This window comes from Monodelphis domestica, chromosome 6, assembly GCF_027887165.1.
Source record: "Monodelphis domestica isolate mMonDom1 chromosome 6, mMonDom1.pri, whole genome shotgun sequence".
NCBI classification, from domain to species: domain Eukaryota; kingdom Metazoa; phylum Chordata; class Mammalia; order Didelphimorphia; family Didelphidae; genus Monodelphis; species Monodelphis domestica.
The window spans coordinates 58,015,422-58,032,178 of NC_077232.1; the positions used below are offsets into that span (position 1 = coordinate 58,015,422).

Sequence of the window (16,757 nt, forward strand, 5' to 3'; positions counted from 1 at the left end):
TCAGGTTCACACAGCTAGTTAAGTGTCCAAAGCTGGATCTGAACTTAGCTCTTGCTGACCCAAAGCCCAGTATTCTATCCATTGCCTTGAAGTACTCCTTAAACTCACCAAATATAATCTGGAATCATTTGAGTATTCAAAGAAGCTCCTCAAAGTGTCTTCATTCTCCTCTTCTCCCCCAACTCCTTCACACACCCCCACCCCCCCACTATTTGCTTCTGAACTAATTCTCAGCTCAGCTCCCCTCAGCATATCGCTTAAGGTCCACAAGTCCTTGAAACCATTACAACGTCACTCTAAAGTGCATAGGTTCCCTCCTCAGACTAAGATCTGTGACCTGGAACTGGTTCGTGAACAAATCTAGATCCTCTCATATGGCTGTGAAATCTCATCTTGTCCAGCCTTTCCCTGTGCTGGAATGCACTGTGTCCTTAGTGTCCACAGACCTTTTCTATCTGCTGACGCTGATCTGGTCTGGAAAAACTGATTCACTGTGATTTTTTTTTCCCTTTGATTTTCCCAATCAAGATCTGGTCTGGTGCAATTTCTAGATCTTTGTGAAAGATATGTCAGCAAGAACTGGACTGTTCTTACTACTAAACTGTCATTGTGGTTCTACCCCACTACCAAACTCAGTGATTGCCAGTCATTTGAACAGGAAAGTACTAATAAAATTTGTGACTTTTGATTGCAATGGGAATACCAGCAAGCAAGCTTTCACGTTGACAGGAGATGGTGTTAGAAATCATTACCAACAAATTTAAAGTGACCTTGGATGAGTTGTAAGCTCAAGTAAGATTGATTCAGAGTTATAGTGTATCTTTTAGTAAAGTCAAGTCAAATCAAGAAATATTTGTTAAGTACCTATTGTGATATTTCAGGCACTGCGATAAATGCTGGTACGACAAATGATGAAAAATAGGACTGTGTGGTCCAATGGGGGAGATAATATGCAAAAAAAAAATGACATGTGGGATAAATTGGAAATCACAGAAGGAAGAAACTACATTTAAGAGAGAAAAGCTTCCTAGAAAGGGGGTGATTTTAGCTGGGACTTGAAGGAAGCCAGGAGGCAGAGATGAATGAGAGAGTTTGAGGCACAGGAGACTGCCAGTGAAAATTCCTGGAATTAAGAGATGAAGAATCTTGTTCAAGAAAGAACAAGAAGGTCAGTGTCACTGGATTACAAAGAACATGGAAGGGAGAAAAGGTCTGAGAAGACTGGGAAATTAGAAAGGGGCCATCTATGAAGGAACTTGAATGCCCAAAAGCAGGCTTTATATTTTATCCATGAGATGATAGGAAGCCACTGGAGTTTATTGAATATGGAGGTGGCAAAGTCAGACCTGCAATTTGAGATCAAGAGTTGAGTGGAGCATGGGCTGGAGTCAGGAAGGTCTTACAGGAATAGGCGACTTCAATAGTCTATGCATGAGGAGATAAGGTCCTGTATCTGGATGGTGGCAGTCAGAGGAGAAAGATCTATGAGAGGTGGTAACTGGTTTTTAAAATATTGTGGCCGGGGAACTGCATCCCCCAGCGTGCCCCAGGGGTCCCGCCCCCTACTTCCTGGTGCGGGATTGGTCCTTATATACCGCGCCACGAAGTAGAGGAGTGGTCTCTCCCTCAGCACAGGATTAGTCATTCAAGACCAATCCTACGTTAGATAGTGGGGCGTGGTCCCTCCCCCAAGCACGGGATTGGTCCATTCACGACCAATCCCGCGCCAGCAAGTAGGGAGGCGGGACCCCTGGTGGTGGTGGGGCATAAATTAGAATTTAAGGATGACCCTTAGATTATAAACCTTGATTACTGGGAGTATGGCAATGCCTTTAACAGTAATTTTTAAAAGTTAGGAAAGGGAGGATATGGGGGAAAGATAATGAGTTTGATTTTAGACATGTTGAGTTTTAGATGTCTGATGAAATATTCTGTTTGAAATGTCTAATAAATAGATGCAGATGAGAGACTTGAGTCAGCAGAGAAGTTAGGGCTAGACAAATTGATCTGAGAATCTTCAACATAGAGATAATTGAATCCTTCAGAATTGATGAGATCACCGAGTGACATAGTATGGAGGAAGAAGAGGAGAGGGCCTAGCCTAGAGCCTTGAGGAATATTCATGATTAGCAGACACAGCCTGGATGAAAATACTGCAAAGGATTGAAAAGGGGCAGTCAAATAGGTTAAGAGGAGAAATAGAAGAGAGCAGTGTCACACAATTTTAGAGAGATGATAGTATCAAAGAAAAGAGAGTGGTCAGTTTGTCAAAAGAGGCAGAGAATACAAGGAAAAAGATTGAGAAAAGGCCATTAGGTCTGGCAATTAAGAGATCTTTGAGGGAAAGCTAGGTAGCCCAGTCAATAGAGAACCAGTGTTGGAGTTAGGAGGACTTGGGTTCAAATTTGACCTCAAAACATTTCCTACCTATGTGACCCTGGACAAGCCAATTAACCCCATTCGCCTAACCTTTGCCACTTTCTCTCTTAGAACTGATACCAAGACAGAAAGTGAGGCTTAAAAAAGTATATGATTGTTGGTATCTATAGACAATCTCATTATAATTCTGAGGTTGGAAACCAGACTGAAGAAAGTTAAGAAAAGAGTGAGAGAATAGAAAGTAGAAGCATTAGTTGTAAAACTCTTTTTGAGAAGTTTATCCACTAAAGGTAGTGGGATATAGGACAATAGTTACTGGAGAAAGAGACTCAAAGGGGGACTTTTTTGAGGATGGGGAGAAATGTGTGTTTGTAAGCATTAACAAAAGGTTAGGCTACAAATACCATCAGAGAAGAATCAGATTAGTTTTCCATGTTGTAAGACTTTCAGGATTCCATTTAATATTTTGCAATATTAATTGTTCACATGAAAGAGGTTATTTTGAAGAAACCAGTAAAAATTCTTCTAAAAAAATTTATAACAGCTGAAAAGAGTAGTGGCTGCATTATGCCTTGATTCATTCATGATTTTATATGTCGAAGAATTGACTTCATCAGCTGATTACAATGATTTGATTGTGGAATATAATCCTTAACACCTAGTGAGCAATATCTAATTCTCTGGGACAAGAATATGAAAAAAAAAAACCACCTTAATCTATTTTGTTCAGTATGGATTAGTTTATCTGGTTAAGGATAAAGATAGTGAAAGGGGACCTATTTTTGTTTATCTCTGCTCATCACTATAGATGAAATTTGGTATTTTGAATCTCATGTTTAAGTTTGAAATTTTGGGAAAGCTCAGTATCTAATCATTTTTAAATTTTTTAGTTTCTTTAGCTTGATGAATAATAATATTCATGACAGAGTATTACATAAATGGTCACCTTTTTTTTTTTTAACTCTTACCTTCCATTTTGGAATCAATACTGTGTATTGGTTCCAAGGCAGAAGAGTGGTAAGGGCTGGGGAATGGGGGTCAAGTGACTTGCCCAGGGTCACACAGCTGGGAAGTTTCTGAGGCCAGATTTTAACCTAGTTCCTCCCATCTCTAGGTCTGGCTCTCAATCCACTGAGCTACCCAGCTGTCCCCTAAATGTTCACCTTTTAAAAATATAAAATGAAATTTCCTGGGTCCACACTTTGAGGCACTTAACAAAGGTCTGTGTATCCAAATTTCTGTGTTTCTGAATGCCATTCCTTCCAAGAAAACATCAAAACCCTACGACCGATTTTTTCCATTTGCAGGAGATAATATTTCTCCTAACCACTTGGTGTTAGTCCATATAGAGAAAAAGGTTAGGTGTTTTTTGAAATAGAAATTTAAAATTATTTTCCTGTCTACATTCTGAGCATCTAGTTCAATTCAGCATGTTCAAACACCATAGACTCAGTGAGAGGAATATAAGAAAATGGAAAGAAATGGTTCCTATCTGAGAGAAGCTTCCAATCCAACAGAGGAGATGAAGACAACTCATGTGAGAAGTTATATGGTAGTAGAAGGCAGCAATTTATAATGAAATACCAAATGAATGGTGAATACAGTAATACTAGATGGGAATAGGTATTCAGAGAGGGAAAAGGTCCTGGGCCATGCTTCCTTTACAAACTACCTCTGATAGGAATCTAATATATCAGAGCAGAGACTCTACAGCAAGAGAATTTTTTTTTTTAATGTAGAGCCTTAAGATCTTGTGTAGTATGGCCCTAATATGACTATATGGGCTTGTGGATCTAAAATCTTGGAATGCTCTTGTGTTATTTTCAGTGCTTTTGATAGTTTCCAAGAAATTATTCTTCATAGCAGTACTCAAAAGGGGCAAAATATTGGAAATCTTCAAGTGTATCCAGGTGAGTAGAGTTTATTGGTGAATGGGTGGGAGCCCCCAGATTCCCAATGCCTGGCATCCCTAGGTCTAACTCTGAACCTAGGATGCAGAACAGAACCAGTTGCTAGGCATGTGGTAGGGCAGGAAAATCTAAACAATAGAAGATCTGGAAGAGCTCAAGACATTAGTTTGTATGGGGGAAGAAGGATGGGTTTGGATATGCATGAAGTGGATTTTATGATGTTCATGTCTTGACTTTTGCAATTCACTCCTGTAGTTTGCACTTGTAAATCAGCTAAGACACTGCGCTTTGAAAATCCCTAGGAGGGATCACTGGCTAGACTGGGCATTGGAGAAGTTCTCAGTAAGTGAAAGTTGCTCCAGATTGGCCCAGCAAGAAAGAAGAAATGGAGACCAAGATAGAGATCCCATCAGAGTCTAAGGACTCTGGATAAGAACATTCTTTTTCTTGGGGCATATGAGTCCTCAATAACACTACTGAGGTCTATTCATGCCTTATCTGGACTGTTCTACATTTCCTTAAATCTATCTTCAACTTTCTGGATTCTCTAGAACCATCTATGCTTTTATGTTCCTGTCTCCACTCTTTTGGTTCTGTTCACATCTCCTGAGCCTGACTATATCCCACCAGTTCTATCCACAGGACCTTGGACTAATCCTTACCATAGTGGACCAATTCACAAATCCCCAAGTCCTTTCTCTCTTATCCTATACCACTCCTAACCTACTCTCATTGCTAGAGAGCTATTCCTAATCCTGTAGGTCATTTTAATTTCTTAGGCCTGTCAGCCATATTTATCCTTGCTTTCTTGTGTCCATCCTTATCCTTATCATCACCTTGAGTTGTCCATATGGCCCCATCCATGTGTTCATCTTCTTTCTACTTATCTATCCTCCCACTCACCTATCTTCTGCCTTCTTCTTTAATTTTTGCTCACTTACCCATTCTCTAGCTGTTATCTCTATTCACTGGTCCTTTTCCTCATCTACCTACCTTTTCTCTACCCCTTTTCTCTCTCTAAACCTATCTATTTAAACTACCTAGTCCCTACCTCCTTGGATAAACCCCATCCCTTATCTATCCCCATCTCCCTGTCCAGCTCCATCCCACTGTCCAGCTCCTTATCACTCTTGTCTATTTCTCACCTACCTGTCCATTTTCCCATCCTATATTTTTCTCTTCCCTTCCACCATCATCCATGTTCATCTCCTCTATATTGTTCCACCCATCTTTCCTCCCATATGATGATGATGTTTGCCTACCCCCAACCAATCCAGTGGTCTTTCTCTTTCATCTATTTATCTACCCCTTTATGAATGTTTGTCTGCCCTCTCCCCGTTCAATTCCCCAAACCCTATTAACCAGTTCTCTGTTCTTTCCAGGAGGAACAAATTCGTGATGTGAAGATTTTCTTTCTGTTACTTCTCTTCACCATACCCTTTCCGTTTTTATGGGCCTTGTCTAAAAAACAGGTAGGGAACTCTACAGACAAAGCTGTATTTGAGGGGCTGTTGGCAAAGAGGTTGAAAAATAGATGGGAGTCAATGCAGGAGTATATAAAGGCATAAAGGGAAGGTGGGAGATCAGGAGTAAATGGTAAGGGAGGATTTAAAATAATGTTGAGGGGAGAAATAAGGTAGGATTCCTGTATTTACTGAGTCACTATCATGTGTGAAGTATGGATAGTGGTAAAGAAGAGACAAAGGATAACAGTCTCTGACCTCAGGCAAATCATGGTCTACTCAGAAATAATACATGTAGCTTTCTCCATTAAGCTTAAATTCTAGTTGGAACATAAGCTACATCCCTGACCTCATGGAGTTGAGTAGGGGAAAAGGAAGCAAATATGAATAACTGAATCAAGTAGAAGGTGAAAGTACATTTCAAAGAAGTGTGTAGTTCTGTGTTAATTCATAGGAGGGTCAGATAACTTGCAAATGGGGAATATCAGGAAAGAACCCATAAACTAGGCTTTGAAATACAGTTAGGCATCTGATAGGCAGACCTCAGGAGAGAGATCACACTAGAGGGAGGGAACAGCATGAACAAAAGCAGAAAGACAGAAATCAGCCCCCATGAGGACCAAGTAGTTAAGTTTGGCTGGATGGGCATTGATGGGTAATAGGGAGATAAGAATAGAAGGTAAAGTTGAGGACCAATCCCATGGGCCTTAGGGACCCAGTAAAGAAGTTTATATTTGATTTATGAGTAATAGGGCGTCATTGGAGCTTCGGTGTGACAAAACCAGAGTTATGCTTAACAAGATGGCAGTATGTGAAGGGTACATTAGAGGGAGATCGAAGGTGGGAAAAGTAGTTAGGAGACCTTTTCAATAGCCTACATGAGAATCGGTGAAAACCCTGAACCTACACTTTAGAAATGGAAATACAGACAAGAATGGATCTAGGAAACATTATAAAGCAAGAATGAACAGGTGGTAGCAACTAAAGATCTTGGGCCTGCAATGGGCAGAGGAAAAATGGTGAATAGGTAATAGATAGTAATATAAGTAAGGTGACAGTTTGAGAACATTTTAGCTGCCTTTGATGAATTCAAGTTACCAGACACAGGAAAATGACCTCCTAGGATATGGGAAGAATTGGTGATAGAATTAGCAAATGGGCCACTGAATAGGAAAACTTCTATAGGACTGGAGAAGAGAAATGTTGGGAAGACAGAAGGGAGGAGAGAAGAATTTGCAAATGATGTTTCATTGCCTTTATTAAGCAACTACTCAGAGGAAGGCTCTCCAGGAGACACAGGGCATACAAAGATAGAAATGACACAAGCCCTACCTTTGGGGAGATTGCATTCTGGAGCCTGAAGCTTGACTCAGATCCCAGGCATTCTAGAAAGAGACAGCATCCATCTCCCAAAGGAAGTAATGATCACAAAGAGATGGTATGGTTGATTTTCTTCAGAACTAGACAAACCCAAGAAGCCTTATTTCTTTTCTTGACAGGCATCTTTACTGGGCTAGTCAATTAGGGGGATGCCTTCTATACAGCTTATCTCAATTGTAGGAAATCATAGCAGTTTCTCCTGTTTTCTTGGAAGATAAGATAGAATTGTGGGCTAGACCAGTGGTCAGAACAGCACTGATGAGTCAAATTCAGTTGCCTGTTTTGGTACATTTTGTGAGCTAAGAATTGTCATTTAAAATGGAAAAAAAAACCAACAACAACAACAACAACAATATTTGCTTTGACCTAAAAACAAAAACAAAACCAAAAACCAGACAGTGTCAGGCCCCTGAGTGAGACAGGTTTCAAGACTAATTGACTGGATGTACTCAAGAGATAAATATTAATGACTCAATGTCAACTCATCGCAGTGCAGTTTTATTAATGACATGGATAAAACCATAAACAGCCTGCTTATCAGATTTTCAGGTAGCATGGCACTCACTGGGAGGGATAGCTAACTGTGTGTTAAATGAATGTCAGGATGCAAATAGATCTTAGTAGCAAACATTGGGATAAGCTTAGATTAAATGGCAGTCTAGACAAAGGAAATTTCATGAATACAAGTTGGAGAAAGCATGGCAGGGCAGCCATTCATCTGAAAAATCTAAGGCTTTTAGTAAAATGTGATATAAACCAACAATGGACTATGGTCATCAAAAATGCCAAGGCACGCTCCAGTTATATCGCGGAACACAGAGCATCTAGAACTAGGGAAGTCAGGCACCCTTGTCAGGCATGGGCCCCATATTTTAAGAAGGGCCTTGATTAATTTGATGATATCCAAAGGAAGAGAATTAGAATGGTGAAGGTCAAGATCATACTATAAAAATCAGTTGAAGGAACTGAGGATATGGAACCTAGTAAGAGAAGACTTGAGAGGACACAATAATTGTTGTCAAATACAAGGCATCCCTAAAATCTTTAGTGCAGGGTTAAGCTAGTTTGAAAACTTAACTTTGGGGTTACTCTGTGTTTGAAGGGTTGACATGTGCAAGTAGGATTTTTAGACATGTTTTGCTTAATCCTGGAAGGTAGAATTGGGAGCAATGCATGAGGTCAGGGGGGGAAAGGTAAATTTAGATGTGATATAAAGAAAAAAACTGTTAGAGCTGTCCAAAAGTGAAATTGTAGATGGTGGATTCTCCCTCATTAGAGAGCTTCAGATGAAAATGAACGACTACTTCTCAAGGCTGTTGTAAAATTCAGGACACGACGTGCAATAACAATTTCCTACATATGTTATTTGAAATTATATGACCCATTTTGTCTCCCGTACATGTCATGTATATAATCCAGATCAAATTAGTTACCATCTCTGAGAAGGAGGGAGAAAGGAGGGAGGGAGACAAAATGGGTCATATAATTTCAAATAACATATGTAGGAAATTGTTATTGTATATATAAATTATAAAGAAAACCAATTGTATTGAAATAAAGCTATCAAAAATTTTTTAGAAAATAAGTTCATGGGCCCCAAGTCCTCCTCTATATACTTCTACTTTACTATAACCCAGAAGAAAAGAATATTCTTTTCTGGGAAAGGAAAAAATCCACAATACTGTCTAAAAATCCACTAGTTAGAGCTTCATTCATTAGAATGGAACCAATGTCGAATCAGACCTGTCCTCTGACATCCTTTTGTACACTCCCACCTACATTTATATCCAGGTGAAATCAGGTTAAAGCATAGAGCAGAGAGAATCTCAAAAAAGAACATTTCAATTAAACAATTCAATATTTATTAAAAAAAGAAAAACCAACAACTTGTAATTGGTCATGTTCAGGAAGAGACTGGGTTTCCCTTTCTCCTGGCTAACCCTGTAATAGTGGAAAGCAGCAGCCAGGGCTGATGTAAGGGCTGCACTGGGCAGAGTGGCCACAGCAGCTGCCACAAGCTCCATGAGCCCAGTGAAGCTCCTACCTCAAAGGGATGCTTGTAAGGGGGCTCCAAAGTCACCTTCTGACTGTGAGGTTCTGTAATCCTGGGATTGTATTGGGAGGGCAAGAGGGAGAAATCAAATATGAGTCTGAGATCTCCACCACAGAAAATTGGGGGAGCCAATAGTTCCTAGAGGGCAGATACCCCTGAGGATGGCACTTCTTTTTATCCTTCAGACAAATGCAAACTTTTTCCAAGCTAAGAAGATGAATAGGAGTCTGGTCAGTATTGTATGGCGGTTCCTTCTCTTGCTCCTCTCTCTTTTCCTTTTTTGTACATATTTTCCTTGTTTTGTCTCTCCGTTCCCATTCCCACCCTATTAAGATACTCAAGTCCAGAAACCCAGAAGGGACAGGGACGCTAAGAGGAGCCTCTCAGAGGGCTCTGGAAGGACATGAGTGCAAAGAAGATACCCAGAAAGAGTTTTCACTGCATTCTTGGTTCTAGAGGAAAGTAATCCATGGTTGAATGATTTTAGGGAATGACTACAAGAAACTTAGATTTGGAGATATCCCTGGATGACAGATCAATCCCAGGGCACAGAGAAGAGAGAGAAGAGTGTTTGCTAAGATGTCTCCAACTAGTGCAGACATGGCAAGAGATCAAAGACGGGACTTTGGATTGGAAAAACTTTGGGGCTAGACCACAAGTGAACATTCATTCCCTCTGGGTTCTGGCTCAATTCATCAGTAGATTCCCCTCATGAAACATGAAGATGGATGGGAAAAACAAACTCCAAGCCTCACGTCCCAGCCCCTAAAGCACCTAGCTTCTTCCACCTAAAAACTAGCTGCCAGGGGGGCTCTGCCTTTCATCTTTGTTTCCTACTTCTAGAGTCGGGAGGCTAGGTCCCAGGCTTTCCCCCACCTCGGTTTGTCTATACAATCCTGGGGCTCTTTCCGGAGGACCCAGATCCTTGAATATTCATGCACAGACAATGACTAACCCTCGATCCCTAAGGTATTCTTACTGTGTTTCAGGCTGGGTTTTCGTGGCAAAATGATGAAGTGCAGGTATGCCAGGTGTTTACCTTATCTCCCATCCCATCCTGCCTACTCTCAGCCCTCTTGGGTTATCCCTTCTTAAAAGCTGTCCCCTCCCCCTCATTTATTGGCAGCATTGTAAAATCCTCCATTTAGAGCTAGAGGGGACCTTAGAGACTATTGAGGCCAGAGACCCGAGGCTCTGAGTAGTTAAGATCTGCCCGGGGTCACCCGGCTACTAAGTGTCTGAGGCACGTTTTCAACCCAGGTCTTCCGGACTCCAGGACTCTTATCTGCTGCTGCCGGTGGCCTCCTTCCTTTTCTTAGGCGGTCACCTGATATCCCTTCTGCCTTTTTCCGAGGTTCCCTTTTCCCTTCCCCCCTGATCTTCCCACTGCCCATTTTCCTTCCAAAGAGGACATTCCATCCGTATTCGGTGATACCTACTGTGATGGCGGGCTGGGAGCCCCAGCATGGGAACTGGGAGGATTAGGGAGGGGGTGGGGAACGAAGTACCCCGAGGGAATGCACTGACCTCATTTTTTGGTGGATCCAGGCATATGTTTCTGGCTGCCTCATCATCATCATCACTTTCAGCGAAATATGTGTACGGCCCATAGCAAAGCGTCATGGATTCAGCTTCACGTAAGTGTCTGCCTTTCTTGGGTTGGGCTGCCCTGAAGGAAGGAGGGAGAGAGCTCAGTCCCTAACCGAACTCGTGTGTTTGAGAACCTCACCCTCTCCACCATGGCTACATCTTTCCCTTCATCCTCTCTGGCTCAATCACTTTGTTTCCCCCTCTCTCCTAGAACAATGAGGAAAATGCTGATAGGAATGTTACTCATCTACATCTCCATGCTAATTACACTCTACCTGGAACTACAGATTGAGGTGAAAGGGGTAGAGAAGATTGTAAGGGCTGTCTAAAGGCTTTCCAAGTGGAATGGGGGAAGGGACAGACTGAAGGGACCTCTCCTCCCCTTAGGGAACATGGACTCAAGTTCACAGGTCTTTTATTCATGATGACAGTTAGAAGTTAATGCAAGTTTGGAAAGTCCCTCTAGTGGCCTAAACAAAAGAAGGGTGTGAGGGTGACTGGAAGAAGGAATGGGAAGAGATGATCTATGATGGGGAGATGGGAGATGGGAGAAAGTGAGGAGGTTTTTTGACAGGGTGGGAGTTTCTGGTAGATAGATCAGAGGAATGCTTGGGTTAGAGCAAGGTGGATGACAACATCTCTTAAAGGAGGACACAGTAGTATCAGAAGGTGGATTCAGAGTTGGTCAATTGACTATATCCATTGATTCACCATTAATGGCTCAAATGTTAACATGGAGAGAAGAATTCAAGGCCTGGACTAAATTGAGGAGCAGAAAAGGGACATAGGGAGCTGAATATGGATATGGGGCATATGGGGGAGTAAGGATGCATAGAGGAATATGGGGGAATGGGCCCTTTTTCTTGTCCAATGGGTCCAGTGGAAAGAGTACTGGATTTGTAATCCAAGGACCTGTGTTCAAATTGGGATTCTGTTACTTGGAAAGGGAAAGAGAATTCATCATCCCACACTCCATCCATACCTATAAAGGCATAGTCTGATGGAGAGTGGGCAAGTTAGGGATATATGGAAGGGATGTGGGGGGAGGAATATGAAGGGTCTAGGAATTCTTACATTATATTCCTGTGGGGTTGAGGAACAGAGTGGAGCTATAGTGAGGCTTTGGTTAAACTTGGTTCCCTCAGAAATACCCCTACCCAATGCCTGGTCCGAGGGAATGCTACCTGAGAGTCATTAATGTAGTTGATTCTACAATTCATATGGACTTGTATAAAAACACAACTGTTTCCTACTCCAGACTGTGCGTAGCCTTTAAGGTGAGTAGCTGCATATATCTCAATGCATATGTGTACACCTAGGAATATACCTCTATTCTTTGTGCCTTTCCGTGTCTGTCTTTGTGTATCAGTGTGTCTCTGCTGGATGCTGATTTTGGATTAGGCCACTTCCCCATTCGTCTCAACTATAACTTCTGGACCCTGCATATTATTTGACCATTCTGCCCTGGATATAACCTCTAGCCTGAAAATTTGGGCTTGCCAGTCTAGCCCAGTCTGGCTATGGATTCTAGCTCTTCCTGGTTTGTCTTCTTTTTTTAAAGCCCTTACCTTCTGCCTTGGAATTGTGACAAGGAAATCACTTTAAAAGACTGATATATATTAATTTAAGGTCGCCAAGGAATTCAGCTATGTAATTCCTAAATGAAAACTCAAATCAGCAGTCAACCTTTTATGGAGTTTTTAATTACAAACAGGAGGAAGAAAGGTATTAGAGAGAGAGAGAGAGAGAAAGAGAGAGAGAAAGAGAGAGAAAGAGAGAGAGAAAGGGCAGAGAAGGGAATAGGGCTCAAATACTCCCTCTGTTTAGGCTGGGCCAAAAGGCCCAAGCCCTTAGATAGCTGAGGCAAAGAAAAGAGATCAGTCCCTATCACTCACGTGACCAAAATGGAGAAACAGTCTCAGGGGCCTCCACCTCCAGCCTCCTTCAGAGCAAGCCCTCCTCTCAGACCTCTCCAGGAGCTCTCCCTCCAGGACCTCTCTCCTCTCAGACTCCTTCAGAGCAAAACTTCTCAGAGCACAACCTCTCAGAGCAAAACCTCTCAACCTCCCCCAGTCCTCAGACCCCGCTATCTTTAAGGAAACCATCTAAGTTCCCTCCCCTCAGTTCTCACATCTACCAATCACTGTCCATGTCTTCCCTGTGCCAATGGTGGCTCTAGCTTAACCCAGGACCGCCCAGAGGACTGCCCCTTTGCACATGTCTGTTGAAGGTCATATTCTCAAATAATTAAATCTTGATCCTTGCTGCAGCCCTTCCTAAATCCTTTTACTCTGAGTAGGGTGTAGATTGTAGTTTCAAGACCTGGTTCTGTCATTCCAAGTATCTCTATTGTATCAATTCTAAAATCAATCATGACTCAAAGAACTTCCTGTTCTACACTTAAGCATAGGTCAAAGCCCTTTCTATTGTTTAGCAAAAGGTTTCTGTCCTAAAGTAGTCTTAGGTAGGGAGGAGAAGGATCCTCCCATGCTAAGGGGTTTCACATTCCAATAGAGGAATTTTATTAATATTAATTTATTTATTTATTAATATTAATAGTTGGAAATTTTTTCCAGTATGAGATTTCCCAATGGGGAAATTTCCAACATTCATAAGTCTAAGAAATTTTAAGGTTTACAATTCCCCCCTGATGATCATTGGGAGACCAGTCTCCCCATTGATCATTTAACATAATCATTTTGTAGTTCTAAATGCACTTCTAAGTATAGATATACACAATATTCAATTTTCTAAGAGAAATTAGAATAGTGAGAGAGGAAATAGAAAAGAAAAGAAAGCAAAACCAATGTTTTGCTAGGCGCATTGACAGAAAGCCAAATTAGGGGCAGTCCCTTTTGGCATAAATGTGTACAATTACAATAAATGTTCAATCAAAAGTTCAGTCCAATAAATCATATCCAAAGTTCATTCTTGATCTTCTTGATGAAGTGTAGGTTTTTGGCATCTTTCTGCAACAGTTCATTCTCTGGATATAAAAGTTTCAAGCTTCTTTCTTGAAGATCTTTTCTCGAACAGAATCAAAATCTTTGATTTTTTTTTATAACAGTAAAATCTTAAACAAAATTCAAAATTCTTGGATTTTTATAAAAATACAATCTCAAACAAAAAAATTCAAAAATAAAAAAAATTCTTAGATTTTAAATTAAAATACAATCCCCCCTGAAGTAAGTATTAAAAAAAAATATCAAGTTTAGCTCAGAATGCAATGTTCAGTTATGGGGGTGTATGTGTCAATTATCAAAAGAATAGAAAAATAATCAAAAACATAAGAAAAATTCAAAATAGGCCTTGTATAGATCCAGTTTAAAGTAATTTCTCTCCCACAAGTATGTAGGACAGAATGCAGTAATATTTCACTTAGCCATTTGTAGCCAAGACTACAGGAAGTTGCCATAATATAAGAAAAAAAGAATTAGAATTCTATATTGATGGGGAAATGTCATTCCCTCGTCTGATTTTTTTTTTCTTCAGGGATATAGGGAGCCAGCATGATAGTCAAGCTTTGTACTTGTTTGAGTACTTCGTAGAGTGTAGATACAAGGAAGTCCTACGACTTAAACATAAGTTAAGCGTCGCAACCTTGAGTCTCACTTTAATATTTCTTGTGTGCTCTATTGGCACTATTCAGGTTTAGTCTGTGCTCCTTGTTTTTATCCCTTTTCCTGGAATCAGACACAAACATTAATCACAGTCCTATAATATTTTATCAATAAATGGCAGGTTCCCATAGTTTAAAGCTTTTAGGCATATATTGATATTATAGCAAGAGTATATATATTAACTTGTATTACTGCAGGGAAAAAATAATATTAATATTAATTATGTGTACCTTCAGCACAAAAAATGAGAAAAAAATCAAATATTCTGATCAAAAAATAAAAGAAAAGAAATAAGAAAAATAAGAAAAAAATCAGTAATTCAATATATTCTTGAAAAAACAGCATCCATTTGTCTATGGATTATTATCTCCAATTCATATGATAAGATATAGTCACAATTCATATGATAGGATAGAGTCAATCAGTCTCAGCAGAAGCTGCTTTCTTCACATGTGAGCAGTGAATCCAAGAGTCTCTTTCTCCAATCTTTATAGATGTTGGAGTAGTTAATAATATTAATTAGTTAATAATATTTAATAATCAATATAAAAATATAATATTTAATAATCAATAATTAATAATAGTTAATAATCAATACTGTGTATTGATTCCAAGGCAGAAGAGTGGTAAGGGCTAGGCAATGGGGGTCAAGTGACTTGCCCAGGGTCACACAGCTGGGAAGTGTCTGAGGTCAGATTTGAACCCAGGACCTCCCATCTCTAAGCCTGGCTTCAGTCCACTGAGCTACCCAGCTGCCCCCCTGGTTTGTCTTCTATATACAGTTAGGGACCAAAAAGTCAGGTAAGAGACTGTTTCTGCCCTTTCTGGCAAATACATTCTCTCTCTCTGGTTCAATTCAATTTAACTAGTATTTACTAAGCATCTGTTATATGCAAGACACTTGCCTGGGTGCTGATGACACATAGACAAACCAAGAAAAGTCCCTTACCTTGGAGAAACCTGTGTGGAAACTTCCTCCATGATATATATAGAAATAAGCAAATACAAAATAATTTGGGCTGGGAGAGAGTACTTCACCTCCAAAGCAACCAGGAAAAGTTTTTGGCAAAAAGTGGCACCTGAGTTGAGCCTTGTGAGATTAGGCGCAACTGAATCTGGGCATGGATCACCATCTACTCCAAAGATTCCAGGGTGGATGATGGAATGCTAACAACCAATATCTACTCTGGCTTGAATGGAGGGTAGGTGGAACCAGATGCAGTGCCTAAGAAGATTCTGGAGCCATGCTGTACGGGGTTGTAAGTATGGGGGATTTCTTTTACAAAAAAGGACGCTATATATCCTGAGAAGACAGAGTAAGAAGAGAAGTTACAAACTTTTTTTACAGACTTTGAAGTATACATTCTCCTCTAAACCACCAAGTTCATGAATGAGAGTAGGCTCAGACTTGAAGTGTTTGCTACAAAGCATTCACATCCACCAAGTTCACATTCAAATGTGGCATTGCTGATGGATGTAGCAGTCTGAGTCTCTACTATACTAGGCTGAGTTAAGCTGGTAACTCTTCAGGGTCTTAGCATCAATATATTGCTCCTTCCATCTTCCTTTTCAGGTGAAATTCTTTTTATTTTTGTCATAAGCCATTGCCATAAGTCCTTCTTGTTTTTTATTATTGTCTTGTCATCCATTGTTAGGCACTTTATCTCTGATCTCGAGTTTATAATTCCTATATTTTAAACTGTGGACCAGAAATCCCAATCCCAATCCCAGATACCAAAAAGTTATTAATGCAATCACAATAGTTCAGAGATTCCAGTGAGGAAATGACTAAAATTTGGTGAGGAAATAACTAAAATTTGGAAAGAGGTTTGGCTCTGCCTCAATTTAGATTTTTGTGTCATTCCAACTATCACCTATTTGAGGATTTAATTTGTATTCCCATTGTTTAGCATAGTGCCTGGCACATAGCCAACCCTTAATAAATGCTTTTTGACCCGTTGATTTCTTTCACTCCCCTTTTTGCAGCACAGACTAAGTAAAGAACCTTTATGACCAACCCTGAGTTTCTTCATATATGAAGTAAAGTCAGAATACAAGCCATGTTTAGGTTAAAAAAAAAAATCAAGATAGCTATATAATAAAGCCTGTGACTGGACAGGTACAGGGAAGGGAAGTTGGGAAGATCTTTTAAACCTTTCCTTATTTCTTGAAGCACTGATTGCATCCAGCAGCATCATTTTTATTAGGCTTAGATTTATATAGATTCAATGGCTCCTTTTGATCTCTTCCCTTCTCTACTTCCACTCAGCCCTTCTCTGTCTCGCCTCTCCTACTCTCTCTCCCTCACTCCACGTCTGCCCATACTGTTACTTTTCTCCAGATCATCTTAAAGAGACCCTAG

At 40.3% G+C, this 16,757-nt stretch overlaps 1 protein-coding gene across 9 annotated transcripts in view; it reads left to right on the forward strand.

The window, feature by feature from the left end:
• The window catches only part of LOC103101138 (solute carrier family 15 member 2-like), a 43,732-nt gene that overhangs the window by 12,207 nt on the left and 14,768 nt on the right, over positions 1–16,757 (forward strand). For 4 of the 9 annotated variants that reach the window (XR_008912773.1, XM_007497144.3, XM_007497142.3 and 1 more), the window contains exons 8-15: positions 4,207–4,289; positions 4,545–4,631; positions 5,672–5,761; positions 9,371–9,415; positions 10,175–10,216; positions 10,734–10,822; positions 10,987–11,068; positions 11,921–12,052. Coding sequence is in view for 8 of the 9 variants with exons in the window: in XM_007497144.3 (XP_007497206.1) it covers positions 4,207–4,289; positions 4,545–4,631; positions 5,672–5,761; positions 9,371–9,415; positions 10,175–10,216; positions 10,734–10,822; positions 10,987–11,068; positions 11,921–12,052 (650 nt within the window). In the remaining variant the exon portion in view is untranslated. The remainder of the gene's footprint in view (positions 1–4,206; positions 4,290–4,544; positions 4,632–5,671; positions 5,762–9,370; positions 9,416–10,174; positions 10,217–10,733; positions 10,823–10,986; positions 11,069–11,920; positions 12,053–16,757) is intronic. The other 5 variants (XM_007497138.3, XM_007497141.3, XM_007497139.3 and 2 more) reach the window with 5 other exon arrangements.